Source organism: Mercenaria mercenaria, chromosome 17, assembly GCF_021730395.1.
Source record: "Mercenaria mercenaria strain notata chromosome 17, MADL_Memer_1, whole genome shotgun sequence".
Classification (NCBI taxonomy): domain Eukaryota; kingdom Metazoa; phylum Mollusca; class Bivalvia; order Venerida; family Veneridae; genus Mercenaria; species Mercenaria mercenaria.
The window spans coordinates 65,102,624-65,120,406 of record NC_069377.1 but is presented as its reverse complement, the minus strand read 5'-3'; the positions used below and the strand labels follow the sequence as shown (position 1 = coordinate 65,120,406).

General features: G+C 35.2%; 1 protein-coding gene across 1 annotated transcript in view; it reads left to right on the top strand.

The window, feature by feature from the left end:
- Nucleotides 1-15,039, top strand: part of LOC123537451 (alpha-1,3-mannosyl-glycoprotein 4-beta-N-acetylglucosaminyltransferase A-like) — a 28,034-nt gene extending 12,995 nt beyond the window's left edge. Inside the window, exons 5-6 of the mRNA XM_045321168.2 lie at nucleotides 9,880-10,132; nucleotides 11,530-15,039. Coding sequence (XP_045177103.2) covers nucleotides 9,880-10,132; nucleotides 11,530-12,007 — 731 coding nt within the window. The 3' untranslated portion in view covers nucleotides 12,008-15,039. The remainder of the gene's footprint in view (nucleotides 1-9,879; nucleotides 10,133-11,529) is intronic.
- Nucleotides 15,040-17,783: the final 2,744 nt, after the last annotated feature.

Sequence of the window (17,783 nt, the reverse complement as noted above, 5' to 3'; positions counted from 1 at the left end):
CTCCTTAGTGATCAAGACCATAACATTGGACATACATTGTATTTGTAATTTTGAGGATGTCACCTAATTAGAATAGATTATAAAAGTTACTGAAACGTATAAGATGTTTTTGATGTGACTTACTTACTAATGCCCTTCGGTCATCCATGCCATAATTAGTACGCACTCGGATTAATATATCACGTGGCGGAGTTGTTTTGTAAATCAAACTTTGATGGACATTTCCTTTTAAAACGATGTTTATATAGAAATGTAAAAATCTAATTTCGTAAGATCAAATCAAGGACTTAAATTACAACTGGAATTTATTTACTCACGGAAAATACCTAATAGATTTCTAATGTTTATATTCTGGATCATTTTCATTTTCTTAACATAATCGAAAATGTACCGTGCGCAGAAATCATTAACCTTCAGTTAATAGAATAATTATAATAAACTTGAATTCCGCAAATAAATTGACCTAGATCTAACAACAGATAAAGAATGCGAGTGTATAACACCCTTCCCCGCTATCCGTCCCTTCTCTGTTAAATTTGACCGCTGCTGTCACCCCTCCCCCCCCCCCCCCCCCCCCCCCCATCACTTTGATATTATTAAATAAGATCTTTAAAATTTAAAGAATCAATGGAAATAAAAAAAACAAGAGGACCATGATGGTCCTGAATCGCTCACCTGTCCAAACATGACCCAGTTTTGAACTGAGTATGACGTCGTTTTTTTCTATTATTTGACATAGTGACCTAGTTTTTGAGCTCATGTGACCCAGTTTTGAACCTGACCTAGATATCATCAAGATAAAAATTCTGACCAATTGTCATGAAGATCCATTGAAAAATATAGCCTCTAGAGAGGTCACAAGGTTTTTTTATTATTTGACCTACTGACCTAGTTATTGAGGCACGTGACCCAGTTTCGAACTTGACCTAGATATCATCAAGGTGACCATTCTGACCAATTTTCATGAAGATCCATTCAAAAGTATGGCCTCTAGAGAGGTCACAAGGTTTTTCTATTTTTAGACCTACTGACCTAGTTTTTGATCGCAGTTGACCCAGTTTCAAACTTGACCTAGATATCATCAAGATGAACATTACGACCAACTTTCATACAGATCTCCTGAAAAATGTGGCCGCTAGAGAGGTCACAAGGTTTTTTATATTATTTGACCTGTTGACCTAGTTATTAATGGCACGTGACCCAGTTTCAAACCTAACCTAGATGTCATCAAGATGAACATTCTGACCAATTTTCATGAAGATCCATTCAAAAGTATGGCCTCTAGAGAGGTCACAAGGTTTTTCTATTTTTAGATCTACTGACCTAGTTTTTAACCGCAGTTGATCCAATTTCAAACTTGACCTAGATATCATCAAGGTAAACATTCAGACCAACTTTCATACAGATTCCATGAAAAATGTGGCCTCTAGAGAGGTTAAAACGTTTTTATATTATTTGACCTACTGACCTAGTTATTGATGGCACATGACCCAGTTTTAAACTCGGTCTAGATATCATTAAAGTAAATATTCTGACCAACTTTTATGAAGATCCATTCACAAATATGGCCTCTCAAGAGGTCACAAGATTTTTCTATTTTTAGACCTACTGACCTAGATTTTGGCCGCACATGACCCAGTTTTGAACCTGACCTAAAAATTATTAAGATAAACATTCAGACCAAAATTCATACAGATGCCTTTAAAAATATGGCCTCTAGAGAGGTCACAAAGTTTTTCTATTATTTGACCTACTGACCTAGTTTTTTGACGGGACGTGACCCAGTTTCAAACTTCACCTAGATATCATCAAGGTAAATATTCTGACCAATTTTCATGAAGATCATTTGAAAAATATGGCCTCTAGAGAGGTCATAAGGTTTTTCTATTTTTAGGCCTACTGACCTAGTTTTTGACCGCACGTAACCCAGTTTCGAACTGGACCTAGATATCATCAAGGTAAACATTCTGACCAATTTTCATAAAGACCCCTTGAAAAATGTGACCTCTAGTGTGGTCACAAGCAAAAGTTTACGCACGCACGGACGCACGCACGGACGACGGACGCTGCGCGATCACAAAAGCTCACCTTGTCACTTTGTGACAGGTGAGCTAATAACAACTTTAAGGTTATAATTATCTATTAGAGTGCGAATGAATTGATCCCCATATGGGTATAATTTGATACAAAATAAAAGAAGGGGTTGTGTCCGTCTTTATTAAATTGAACACGAGGGACTGTAGGGGACTTCATAGATGTGGTGTCAGGGTGTGGGGGTGAGGGGTACATCAGTTTGAATAATTCTGTAACCCCGTCGAAAATCTTTACTTTTTGAATTTTTAAAATTCATACTTCAACTATTCTTAATAAAACTTTAATTTTTAAGTTCGACTTTTAATGATATTATCATGTAAGCTAATTGCGACAGGTTGTAAGTTCTTTCAGATTATGTAAAGAAATGTCCATACAAACATAAGCTTTTTAAATTGATGGAAAATATAAATTTCTCATTTTTCTTTAACCTAAATTTGTTGAGGTGAAAGATAAATATTATGTTTATGTCTTTATAAAAGGTAAAAGGTAAGCCAGATGCATTGTCTTTATAAAAGATAAACGGTAAGCCAGATGTATTGTCTTTATAAAAGATAAACGGTAAGCCAGATGCATTGTCTTTATAAAAGATAAAATGTAAGCCAGATGTATTGTCTTTATAAAAGATAAACGGTAAGCCAGATGCATTGTCTTTATAAAAGATAACATGAAAGCCAGATGCATTGTCTTTATAAAAGCGCTCGTCCAGCAGAAAATGATTTGCTCTTTGCTGTAGGAAGACCTAGCGCTCGTCCAGCAGAAAATGCTTTGCTCTTTGCTGTAGGAAGACCCAGCGCTCGTCCAGCAGAAAATGCTTTGCTCTTTGCTGTAGGAAGACCCAGCGCTCGTCCAGCAAAAAATGCTTTGCTCTTTGCTGTAGGAAGACCCAGCGCTCGTCCAGCAGAAAATGCTTTGCTCTTTGCTGTAGGAAGACCGAGCGCTCGTCCAGCAGAAAATGCTTTGCTCTTTGCTGTAGGAAGACCCAGCGCTCGTCCAGCAGATAATGCTTTGCTCTTTGCTGTAGGAAGACCCAGCGCTCGTCCAGCATATAATGCTTTGCTCTTTGCTATAGGAAGACCAAGCGCTCGTCCAGTAGATAATGAAACCGATTTTGTCATTTCACTATAGTCTCAAAATCAGTTTAATACATGTCCGAGATATTTGTAAATATGAACAAGGTTTAATCTAGTGTTACCAAATTTAAAATCAAATTTACTACTGTTTACTCTTCGTTCTCTGAAATTCATTATATTTGACGTATTACAATGTTTTTCTCCTGTTACTAAATAGAAAATTCATTATGACATTAAGCATGCTTTTCGAGACAAAAGATTTTTGTAATAAACTAAATATTTATTTTCAAACATACAATTAGCTATTCACGAATAAGGTTAAATTTTAATCAAGAACTAAGATCCAGTAGCCCCCCATCCTCAAAAAAAGGAAAGAAAAAGAAAAAAAACGAAACTGTACACACAGTGCATAGACTCTCTGTACGCCCAAACGGAAGTCGCCAAAAACTAGGCGTTCACTTTCGTTTTTCAAAGTTTTGGAAGCTGTCGGTAGTAAGTATTTTAATGTTTTTCTCTGGCTATTTGAACTAAATGTTATTGTTGTATATATTTTTCAGTGAATGATAAATGTCTCTGCAATACACAGTCGTTAAATAGACATTAACGCTTGAAATTACAACGTATTTTTACCGAAAACACAGATGCTCAAAGCAAAAGACGAAGCATTCAGGCTAAAAATGCCCATTATTTTGGAATTGCGAAGGACATTCGTTTCAAAACCACTTCTGAATGTTTCATTATCAATTCATGCACATGAGTTTGTACCTACAAATATGTATTTACAATCCTGAATAGTTGAAATATTGTTTAATCCAACATGCATCTGAATTATGCACTGGCCGACTAGTCGCAAAATTTGATATAAAACTGTTCCACTATTCGCCAAAACACTGCACGCCTATTCAGTAAAGAAATGATGAAGTGTTTGGGCTTATAAGCTCCGTACACTATACTCATTGAATTAATAAATATAAGTTTTGTATTGTATTTTACTTGCGACAGTGAAACAGTATTTATTGGTCTATTTCACCATTTGGACAAGAAATAGAATCTGGATGCGTGTTTCCGCGAACATACGAGAAAAATATTTACATGTATTCCGCTCATTTTGATAGGACACTTTGTTTTTCTTTTTTTTTTCTTCATACTTTTAGCTCCACTATTCTATTCGCCCCGGCTTCGGCGTTGGCTTTTTTGGTTAAAGTTTTTCGGCAACCTTTGTTTTTCTGCCGCATCTTTTATCTTACTGTAATTTCACATAAATAGTGTGCAGCATACAAACAAAGCCTTTTTATACAGGGGCTGTGTCCGTTATACCCAGGGGCAAGGTCACCCAAGGTGTTATACTTAGTGTTGTTTACAAAGATAGGCCCCGCGTACAGACACACGCGCTGTCTTCTTGATTACCTGGTAGAGTCAAAGTGTCTAATTAAAACGAGTCCCGCTCCCCTATGTTCCAAGGCGATGGTAGCTTTATTCAAATTAGTTACAAAAATGTATACATGTAAAACAGCTGATGCAATCACTAAGGAGCCTGGTTAATTTCAGTTTGTTCTGTAGCAAATACTGCAATAATAATGAAAGACCTGGATGTAAGCTTCGTTCTGCTTGATTTTGAATGATATTAGCGGTGCTCTAGAGCCGGATATTGAAATAAACTGAAATTACCAGTTACCGCGCCGACGGCAATTGTTTCTACTGTAAATGATGATAAAGTCCCCGTCGTAAAGTCCGAACAAGTCCCTAAGATGCCGGAAATGATCAAACACTGAGTTGTGCTTCGTAACGATTATATGAAAGATTCGTTAGTGATTAATGTTCCTAACTGTGTAAAGAATCTAGTCATTATCAAAAAAAATAATTTCAAACACTATGCAGGTTAGAGTTTATTAGTAAGCATTTATCAAATTAGATTGGTTGCGCGGGCTAGACCAATTTAATTTGATATTTGCTTACTAATAAACACTAACCATACGAAAAGTGGAATCGAAACTGCAGAAATAACACCTAAACTGGTCCATAACCGTTCTGAAAACGAAAGAAATTATAACTATTACTTTTCAACTGTTGGTTATCATAAAACAAAGTCAAAACATTGAAATATAGGAATGAAAAGAAGTTTTGAATAGGCGTACAGTTTTTCGACTAAGCGTACAGTCCTGATTTTAAAAATTGCGATTAGTGGGCCAGTAATGTATCGAATAGTGGGACAGTGTAATAGGCATACATGTCCCAGAAAAGCGCATTTTCCAGAAAATGTATTCGTTACCATAGAGCCATGCTAGTACTTATCGATGCTTAAGATATTTATCTACGAAGTAGCAAAGGTTTCAATTCTTTGCAAAAGCTCAAGATACATATATTTTAAAGAATTGATAGTTTCACAAATATCAACACGTGATTTGACTTGAAATTAAGTATATAATGAGTTTTATCAGGCGTGTTTGGTATCTACGTAAACAGTAGCTCTTAGATAATATGTATATTAAAATACACTTATTTTATGTGATATTAACGAAATAAACAAAGAAAATCCAAGCCATTCGCGACCGCAAAAATTGTGTTTTGATTTTTGAACGCCTAGTTTTTGGCGACTTCCGTTTGGGCGTACAGAGAGTCTATACACTGAGGTACAGCAGGGTCGGCATGGGTGTGCAACACAAACAATATTTTAAAGGCACTGACTTCCAGTTTGGTTATATTATGAACATTAGAATATGATATTTTGTTTCTAAACAATTTTAAAAATACCAAATCAAGAAAAAAGATGACCGCGTCGACAATAAAGAAGTTTTCCGCTGTCGTTATCAATAACGCTATGGAGGATTTAGTGTTCAATGCGCGTTAAATATAGATATTTATAATCGAGGCAATTTACCTCGCGTAAAGCGTTACAAACGCTTTTCAATTTTCATCGTAAAAATAATAGTAAAAACAACTAATTCTCATGTGTTTCCGTAACATATAGTCTGTCAGTAATTAAGTTTCAAAGTATTCTTAAGAAATACAACATTAATTTTCAGATATCAAAAACAATCTGAGCCGCGCCATGATAAAACCAACATATTGCGTTTGCGACCACCATCGATCAAGACCAGCCTGCGCTTCTGCGCAGTCTGGTCAGGATCTGTGCTGTTCGCTAATGGTTTCTCTAATTGCAATAAGCTTTGAAAGCGAACAGCTGCGCGGATGTGCAGGCTGGTCTGGATCCATGCTGGTCGCAAACACACTATGTTGGTTTTCTCATGGCGTTCTGATCACTTGATGTCCGGCGTACGTCGTCTGTCGTCTGTCTATCTGTCGTCTGTCTGTCGTCTGTCAACATTTAGCTTCTGTATGCGATAGAGGCTGTATTTTTCAACTGATCTTCATGAAATTTAGTCAGAATGATAACCTTGATAAAATCTAGGTCGAGTTCGAAAATAGGTTATCTGAGGTCAAAAACTAGGTCACTAGGTCAAATGAAAGAAAAACCTTGTGTATGCGATAGAGGCTGTATTTTTCAATTGATCTTCATGAATTTTGGTCAAAATGATAACCTTGATGAAATCTAGACTGAGATTGAAAATGGGTCATCTGCGGTCAGAAACTAGGACACTAGGTCAAATCAAAGAAAAACCTTGTGTATGCGATAGAGGCTGTATTTTTCAATCGAGGTTCATGAATTTTAGTCAGAATGATTGCCTTGATGAAGTCTAGACCGAGTTCAAAAATGGGTCATCTGGGGTCAAAAAGTAAGTCACTAGGTCAAATCAAAGAAAAACCTTGTGTATGCGATAGAGGCTATATTTTTCAATTAATCTTCGTGAATTTTGGTCAGAATGATTGCCTTGATAAAATCTAGGTCAAATATGAATACGGGTCATCTGGGGTCAAAAAGTAGGTCACTAGGTCAAATCAAAGAAAAACCTTGTGTATGCGATAGAGGCTGTATTTTTCAATTGATCTTCATGAATTTTGGTCAGAATGATTACATTGATGAAATCTAGGCCGAGTTTGAAAATGGGTTATCTGGGATCAGAAACTAGGTCACTAGGTTAAATCAAAGAAAAACCTTGTGTATGCTATAGAGGCTGTTTTTTTTTTCAATTGAGGTTCATGAATTTTGGTCAGAGTGATTACCTTGATGAAATCTAGGCCAAGTTTGAAAATGGGTTATCTGGAATCAAAAACTAGGTCACTAGGTCAAATCAAATAAAAACATAGTGTATGCGATAGAGGCTGTATTTTTCAATTAATCTTCATTAATTTTGGTAAGAATGATTGCTTTGATGAAATCTAATTCAAGTATGAATATGGGTCATCTTGGGTCAAAAACTAGGTCATTAGGTCAAATCAAAAGGAAAGCTTGTATATGCGAAAGAGACAGTTTTTTTTTTCAATTAATCTTCTTGAAATTAAGTCAAAATGATAACCTTAATAAAGTCTAGGTAGAAATTGAAAATGGGTCATCTGGGGTCAAAAAGTAGGTCACTAGGTCAAATCAAAGAAAAACCTTGTGTATGCAATAGAGGCTGTATTTTTCAATTGATCTTCATGAAATTTGGTCAGAATAATTGCATTGATGAAATCTAGGTCAAGTTTGAATATGGGTCATCTAAGATCAAAAATTAGGTCACTAGGTCAAATCAAAGAAAAATTTTGTGTATACGATAGAGGCTATATTTTCAATTGATTTCCTAAAATTAAGTCAGAATGATTGCCTTGATGAAATCTAGGTCAAGTTTGAATATGGGTCATCTTGGGTCAAAAAGTAGATCACTAGGTCAAATCAAAGAAAAACCTTGTGTATGCGATTGAGGCTGTTTTTTTCAATTGATCTTCATGAAATTTGGTCAGAATGATTGCTTTGATAAAATCTACGCAGAATTTGATTATGGGTTATCTGGGGTCAAAAACTAGGTCACTAGGTCAAATCAAAGACAGCCCTTCTGTATGCGATAGAGGCTGTATTTTTCAATTAATCTTCATAAAATTTGGTGAGAATGATTGCCTTGATGAAATCTAGGTCAACTTCAATTATGAGTCATCTGGTATCAAAAACTAGGTCACTAGGTCACATCAAGGAAAAACCTTACGTATGCAATAGGGGCTGAATTTTACACTGGATTTTCATAAAATTTAATCAGAATGGTTGCCTTGATGAAATCCAGGTCAAGTTCGAATATTGGTAGTCTGGGGTCAAAAAGTAGGTCACTAGGTCAAATCAAAGAAAAACCTTGTGTATGCGATGGAGACTGTATTTGTCAATTGATCTTCATGAAATTTGGTCAGAATGGTAGCCTTGATGTTGAATATAGGTCAAGTTCGAATATGGGTCATCTGGGATCAAAAACTGGGTCACTAGGTCAAATCAAAGAAAATATTTATACTCAAGATTTTTTGCTCCAATTTTAATTATAATTGGTCAGAATATTTTTTTTCCATGAAAGAGGGTATCTAGTAGTGAGCTTGTCGGTCGGTCGGTCGATCGGTCTGTCGGTCGGTCCGTTGGTTTTCATGGTTTCCGGACAATAACTCATGAAAGGCTTGACGGATTTAAATAATTTTTGGTACACATGTGAAACATTATAAAATACAGGTCAAGTTCGACTTTGAGGTCAGTAGGTCAAAGGTCAAGGGCACAATGACCTGGAACAGTAAACGGTTTCCGGATGATAACTTGTGAATTATTAGGCCTAGGCTCTTAAATTTTGGTACAAAGGTGTAAAATTTTAAAATGCAGGCAAGTTCGACTTTGAGGTCAGTAGGTCAAAGATCAAGGGCACAATGACCCGGACCAGTTAAACGGTTTCCGGATGATAACTTGAGAACGCTTGGGCCTGGGATCATGAAAGTTAATAGGGAGATTGGTCTCGATATGCAGATGACCCCTAATCAGTTTGAGGTCAGTAGGTCAAAAGTCAAGGTCACAGTGACCTGGAACAGTTACATGGTTTCTGGACAATAACTTGAGAACGCTTGGACCTAGGGTCACGAAACTAAATAGGGAGGTTCATAATGTCTAGCAGATGACTCTTATTGATATTGAGGTTCAACTTTGACATCGGCTTACTTCTGTGACAAGGCCGTATTGTGGGGGTATAATTTGTCACTCCTGTGACAGCTCCAGTTTGTTTTGTATTCGAACGATCTGGAGGCAAGTGCCTTTAACAAATATAATCAGTAATTATAAGGACAATACAAACAAATTAAGGAACACAGTGAGGCATCGCCGCCAAATACAACACTGTCGATTTTGGACCGTTTAATGGTACGTTCCAAACCTGTATTTAAACAGGAGTTTGTAAATTTGGTTTTTAGTTGCTACTACTTACACAGCATGTCCACAAACAAAATGTCATTTCTCATATGTTATAAACTATGCAGCTGTGCGGATAAATTATAAAACTGTGAAAGCATTTTAAATCACATGTCTGTGGCATGACAGAAACAAAATAAAAACCGTTGTATATAATTATTGAGGGATCAGACGATCATTTCCGTCGTTTTAACTTTTTAAATGGTTATCGAAACAGATTATTTGTCTTTCATCTATTCTTTCAAGCCGTGATATGTGTAACCAACGTACTGGTTCATAAAACATTTAAGTTGCATGCAATATGTAGTTTACACCATATACTTTTGGGCATGCACTTGTCTTATCGCTTTGAAATATGTGTCTCGTTAACAGATTAGTGTTTTCATTTGTAAATAAGCTGTACATGTTTTTCAGGTTTTCTCACCATAGGCCTATGTACAGTACCAAGATCTAAAGCTTCATACCTTAAAGATACACTTCATTCATTAGTAACAAGAATGTCAGAGGCCGACAAGAAAAGGGTAGTAATCGTTGTGTTTATGGGTTATCATAATGAATCAATAACTGAAGAAACTCTACGAATGATTAAAAGCAACTTCAATCACACCTTGGAAACGGGAGGGTTACAAGTTGTGCAACCGGATATAAGCATCTATCCGAACTTAAGGTATGATTTGACTTATAATAGACATATATGCAACATATTTAGCGATAGGGAGTTGAGATTTCATACGTGCATGGGTAGGTGAAGATTTCATTCTTTGTTCAATGAGCATCTTGCTCATAAAATAAAACGATTCCAAAATGTAAAGCATACATTTGAAGCTTAAAACACAATTATCGGCAGACGCTTATTACTATGTACAGGTGTTTTGGTTTTCGACACAATCGTTTACACATTACCGTCTTGAAATCTCAACCTGTCTCCTGTCATGATTTTAATGACGATCCAAACAAATCAGCTTAAGACACTGACACCAGACCAGAAAGAAAATGCAGTTTTATCTGTTATGCCCAACCCAAGGTGAACTATGTATCCAACTGGGACGGTTATACATAAAGTACGCAAACTATCTCTGAGATATGAAATATTGAGAAAATGTGATTGTTTTTGATGGAAGATAAATTACCAATTGTTCAATATGTATAGTACCTATTTTCCGTTTAAGGTGAGGAAAATGTGAATTGAAATGGGGTAGTATATTTTCCATTGGTTAGTATAACTAGGGAAAATATTACATGTACAACGCCATTTTCTTTCTAGACCGATACCAGCGACTTAGGTTATTAATGTACAAATATTCTTGCTCATAATAAGCTGTATTTGAGGAGCTATCGAACTTATCATAGGTTTATAATCAAAGTCTTCAACTTGGTCAGCTGCATCTTTGCTCAAGTTGATTTCTTGAAACAAAACTTAGATGTAGAAAAAACATGTTGCCATGTCTAGAGGTAAACGACTTATAACTGTGCTATTAAAATATATCAAATATTGATGTCTGGTAAGCTCATATATTTTGGTATCATTTGAAAGTGTATTGTCTACTGAAAAAGAAAATGTAAATTACATAACAAAAATATGTAATAGAATGTTTATCTTTTTACTTTTCAGTTTTCAATGATACTTCAACAGAAATCCAGTTATTACAGTGTAATACTTTCGCAGTCAAAAAACATTACTGTAGTGATTCGTGCATATTATTTATGGTCATCTTATTTTCTAGTTGTTGTTCAGCAGACACAGCTCTTTCAAATGATACAAAACTTATATGTAGAAAAACCATGTTGCCATGTCGAGAGGTAAACGACTTAAGCCTATTTGTGCCTCTGCTCTTACCTTGCTGACCAAGGCTTTTCCTAAATGAATTACGAATTACACTTAATTTAGTAAATTCAAGAGATATCATTTGAAAACTATAACATTATTTCACGTTTTATCGTCATCATCATCATTAACGTCATAGTAGTCCTTATCATAGCCACCATGATGATGTTGATGATAATCACCATCTTCATCTACATCATTATCATTTCAAAGTCTTACTTTATTGTTAATTATTTCAGCAAAATAACAAGAAGAACATTCAATGATACGCTTCAACGTGTCCATTGGAGAACAAAACAAAACATTGACTTCGCCTACTTGTTTGGATATTGTGAGGGGATTTCCGATTATTACCTGCACGTCGAAGATGACGTTGTTGCCGCCACTGGTTACATTTCAGATATTGAGACGTCACTCTCCAACCAAAAAAGATTACACAATCAGTGGTTTGTTTTAGAATTCGCTGGTGGTTTCTTTGGAAAACTATTCAGATCAAGTGACTTATGTATGATGAAAACATATCTGTTACTCTTTCAAGTCGAAAAACCAGGTGATTGGCTACTTGCAGATTTAAAAAATATTAAATTACATGATTCTAAGAAAGTCAAACATGGAAAGAGACTGTTCAAACATTTAGGAAGGTATTCATCTTTAGAAGGTAAGATTGTTAAGATAGAGAATAAAACTGCGATAAAAGTCATTACCGGGAGATTTTGAGTTTAACATCAAATCCAGATGCAATAATTGAGACATCAATGAAAACATTAAACTTATCTTAAACTTTAAAATGCTAATTAAATCAATAATGCTGTCTTGGGCAACATTGCCACATGTTAGTGACTATTACAGAGTAATATTGAAATCACCAGTGTTGACCTAATGAGTAACAATTCAGTCAGGGGCACCGGTTACAGGAAATTATCGGTTAGAATTCGCTCAAATTTTCATTAATAGAAATTTTACTCGTGGCGGAATGTGTAGAAAACAAATGCCTCTTGGGAAGCTATCATATGGTGTTATTTGAACACAAGTTCTTGGTACCAGAAAAAAATGTTTGGAAATCCTCGTGACACAGAGACAAAACCACCTCAAATAGAAATAGAAACTTGATTTGGTGGTATCAAATATTTAAGATACCGCCGGACGAGCAGACGGAATGATATGAAGTTCGCACTTAAGAAGTCAATGCCTGAAAAATTGATGCATTAATATAACAAAAGCGCGGGACTTTGGACTTTTAAAGTAGTGAACGATCAATCCAAAATAAATTGCAAATGAAAACTTTTATAAATATTTTATGCAAACGCCGTAATATGAATGTGCCTCATCGTAAATCTTTACAGTGCCTGTGCCTTAGCAAAAGTTGTTGCATTGTAACTAGAAAAAAACAGTTGTGCGATGAGAAGGCGAATATCACAGTGGACAGGTCCATAAATTTGGATACTTACTGATATCATCATACAGTATGTTTTTATGGCTACATTAAAAAGCAATGTGTATGTATCTAAAAACATATTATGCCAGAATTTTTATTCTGACAGACGACCTACTTATATTAACTATTATCATACAGTATGTTTTCTATGGCTACACAAAAAGGCAATGTGTATGTATCTAAAAAATAGTATGCCAACTATTCATCTACATTAGACTATCTAAAACGATATAATGTTTAGAGTATGAAACTTAAGTATTGTATGTAGATAAGTAAGTTGAAATCTAAAGTAATGATACAGTGTTATATGGATGGAAAACAAGTTTGTTTATAAGATAAGAGGATCACTTTATGCAGTGAATATTATACAGTTATTGACTTGTGTTTGAGGTCAGTATATGTTTTTCCGGACCTCGGTCAGTATCATTTTACAGGTCCGTAAAAAACACATATATTTAATTTCTACGGACCTCAAATTGACCAGATACCGACCAGGGAGAGAAGTTGAATTTTCACACCATTAATAAGAATCGCTTTACTATATGTATTCAGTTTGATAATGTTGCATTTACTCCCTTAGATACAAAGAATGTGGGGATTATATTTAGTATTGCACGTCCGTCTGTCCGTCAGTTGTGTCCGCTTCTCATTTGCTGAGGTTTTCATAAAATAAGCACAAATTGTTACCCTCACCGTGTCACACCTTAAGATCAAAAATCAAATAGTTTAGCTTAGCACCTCTCCATATTGTCTAAACCGTTGGACGATCTTCAACTAACATCAATTATTTAGATCACCAAGAAGAGTGTACAACTCGGGTCACTTGGTCCAAAGAAAAAGTCAAACTTGGAGGTCTGAATTCAAATATCTGAATAGTGTGTTTGCTGCATTTTAATAATTTTTAAAATTAGCTATCAGTTGTTTACCCCACAAAGGCGATGTGCAGAAAGCACAACACGTGGTCAAGCTCACACTTGAATATCTTATATTCGTGCGAGTACAGTAGTTTTCAACCGGCTGGGAAACTTTTCATAAAATTAGCAATGATAAGTGCACGACGCACAGCTCGGGACACTAGGTCGAAGGCAATGGTTAAACATGAAGTTCACATGTCGGTCAGATTAATTCATGTCCACTCATTATTGTCTAAACTGCTCGAAAGATTTTTATACGCATGTCTCTGAAAGAGCGGGGCGTATTATGTGGACACCCGTAGCGGGCGGGCGGTAGGCATCCAAAGGCATATCCGCTCCCTAAGTCGAACAATTTTCATCCGATTATCACCAAGTTTTCTAACGATGTTTGTGGGCATAATATCTCGGCCAAGTTCGATAACCACTCAAATCGCACTAAGCACTCTTTGAATTTTGCCCTTGAGTTACTCCAAAAACTGCGAATTTAGCCTTGTCCGCTCTCTAAGTCGAAAAGTTTTCATCCGATCTGCACTAAACTTGCTGACAATTTTTGTGGGTATAATATCTCGGCAAAATTTGATAACCACCCAAATCTTTTCAGATACTCTTGGATTATGGCCCTTGAATTACTCAAAAACTGCAAATTTAGCCTTGTCTGCCCTTTGAGTCGAACAGTTTTCATCCGATCTTCACCGAACTTAGTGACAATGTTTTGGAGCACAATATCTCGGCAAAGATCGACAACCATCCAAATCGCCTCATACACTCTTGGATTATGACCCTTGAATTACTCGAACTCTGCGAAATAAGCCTTGTCCGTTCAAACAGTTTTGATCCGATTGTCGATTTCACCCAACATGGAACCTCACAAATACATTGGTTCCTTCTTACTCCTTTTTTGGGTTAACAATGGATAACACATCAACATTATTTCCTTTATGGTACGTAACTAAATATTTAGACGGACGTATTTTGTGACAGACTAGCGATCTTGTTATAAAACTAACATCATTTGTTAACCTCATAAAACAACGTGTAGAGCACTCGGTCCGGCTCACTAAGTCAAGATGAAGGTCATACTTAAAGGTCAAAATCGAATAGCTTAAATTCTTGTTGTACCATAGCTTCTAAACTACTAGAATGCATTTCATAACATTAGCAACACTCGTTATCCTCATCCAGACGATATGCAGACTGCATAACCCAGGGCATTAGGTCCAAGGTCAAGGTAACACTCACAGCTCAAAGGTAAGATTTCCCACTCCATACCTTCTTAAAGAGTTGATTGATGTTTGAAATACTGAACAGCATCAAAAATTTTCGAAAGAAAAAGTTGTTTCACATGAAAATTGAACAGCATATAAAACATCTGTCTCATTAATAAAAAGATTGTAAACTTCTGTTTCTTTCTATAATTTTGTGATGTTCTAATTTCAAAACGTCAACCATCATTCAAGACGTTAACCTCTGGAAGGATTGTCATAAAACTGTCAGCATCTATTAAACTCGTCAAAGCGACATACAAAGTGCGTAGTCTAGGTCATCAAGTCCTGGGTTAAGGTCACACATAAACGTCGAAAATCATGTTCATTTTACTTTCCCAGTCTCAAAACGTAACCGCATTTCGCGATGGCTCTAATTACATCTCGTAAAGCAAAGTAATACACTTCCACTTAATGATACATGTATCAGAAATGACTGCAATTGTTCCACATTAAGTCTGGGTACCGTGTGTCAGCAATGTGCTAAGATGACAGAAAATATAATGTTTGACAAACAAAATAGAACAATTTATTGCATGGCAAACAATTACATTGAGGACTGAGATCGTGCCCAAAAGTAACTATTTATTTAATTTCGATAGACATGTATACATAATGTTTTTTCTACATTCAAAAGACATTAACAACACCATTTTAATATTATAAATCATATGATATAGATTATAAAATGAATATCATTTAAGTGGAATTTTACGGTATGATCAAAGCCTCTTGTAGCATCTTTTTTCTGCCTGGCTTGTATATCTTAAATCCGCCGTATATTTGCAACAGTACTTTATAGATATTGCTACTAACGATAAAATAACTCTCTAAATATCGAAACCTGTAGGTATGCCCATTATCAAATGTGGAGGAAATCGTCAACATATACAATTCAGCAATTCGCAAACACGTACATGGAAATAGATTTTCTATGCATGTCATAACAACTGTAATGCTAGTACTGCATCAATATTATAAATAGATGTGCAAATAAACAAAAAATATACTATTTGATCCGCCTAATCAGTAATAGGTTTTTTCCTGAAATAAACTATATATATTATTTATTTCTTCTACATTAGACAGACATTTACAACAACGTTTTAAGGTACTTCCGCCATCTTGAATTTAGAGTGACCTTCATTTGAAGTGTGAAAATATAGTGAACAAAAGCTTTCAAATGCAGCTGTTCCAGAATACAAAAACAGATCAGTTTGCAAGACCTGAACTAAAAGTAGCTGTATAAAAAGTAAAACAAAAATTTGGAAATAAACAAAGAAGATATTTTACTTGTATTTCTCCAAATTTTTGGTTAGATTTATAAATCCTTTCAAAATACTTTATTAAAAATTCATGAATGGCAAAAGTTAGTTCAAAGTTTCAATTAGTGCATAAGAGAATTGTCTTACTGAATAGAACTAAACTTATTACAAAATCTGTTTTAAAATCTGACCACCTCATGTATTAAAACGAAAATAAATCTGTACATATTGCTATTTTCAGCATACATAAAAGTAGTGCAATGCGCGGACAATGATTTTGTACGTATGGTGTACCAAACTGCCTAAAATTGTAAGACAAGTCTCAGACTTAATGTGAACAAGATTTGGCAACGATCCAAAATTCTTTTCAAGGATTGTGCAAGTATAAGAAAAGTTTAATTTATTATAGTGGAATTTATGTACTTACGCGCTGCTTATCTCACGGAAAATTTGGTGGAAATGGAATGTTCGGCACTTCCTACGGTAACTACGAAATTACTTAGCGTAACTTTCTCACTCATACGTGATTGTATATTTATAAATTATAAAAACAATCGAAATATTTGCTTTATCACGATATAGGCAAATATTTTTAGACAATCTTGAAACATTAGGCCACATATTTCCGCATACTGGTCCGGGACAAGTTCGATGTGTATAGTGATTCCTTATTAGATGTTTCATGCGTCGTAAACTAATCAATATTGATCTGTCGACTTTTTGAACAAAATGAGAATAATGCAGCATGTTTTTGAAAACACAGTGAGAATAAATCGCAGAAAAAATGTACAGCCAAATATGTTAAGAGGTAATACAATTTGTATACAGTTGTAGATAAGTACGAAACATTTTACAAAATGCAATCAGTTGAACTTCTCACGCGAAAACCTGATGGATAAAATCAGCAATATCTCAAAAGTAACTTTTCTGCATCTTGGTTCTTCGTTAAACAATGATATTTTTCACACTTTCATAGATTTAAACTGATAATAAATGTGCATTGAAATTCCGGCATAGAAATGGACATTGACTTTACATTACTGCGGTGTTGACAGCGGAAACAGCGGTCCAGTACTAAGACTGTCTACGAAACCAAAGATAACGAGTTCTTTATCTGAAAATTACGAACATTGTGATCAGTGTTCAGTATACACCTGAAAATGATAGACTTGCTATTTGTCGAGTGCACACTTGTTTTCTATCGTCGTTAATTTAAAGTAGACTAGTAAATATTCATACACATGCATAATCTCATAAACACTTCTTTAATGTATGTTCTCTGAAATGAACAAATAACTGGCTCAACTGAGACACCATACTTTAAAGTAAATTCAGTTTATTCACCACGAGGTTCAAAATGCACGGGATTCTCGTGATAATATATGCCTTTAATTTCACATGGTTGAAGTGTAAACAAATAGTTAAATTTGCTTTGTTTTATTTCTCACGGAAAAGATCGGACGGTTTTTTATATTGGAATAATTATAGAACATCTATGCATTTAAAGCTGAAAGTTGATTGTTTTCTACAGGACGTAAAACTGAAACAAGTAAGCACTTTTACTTTTTCAGCAATGTTCCTCAGGTGAACTTTGACATTGTTTACGAAGAGAAATCA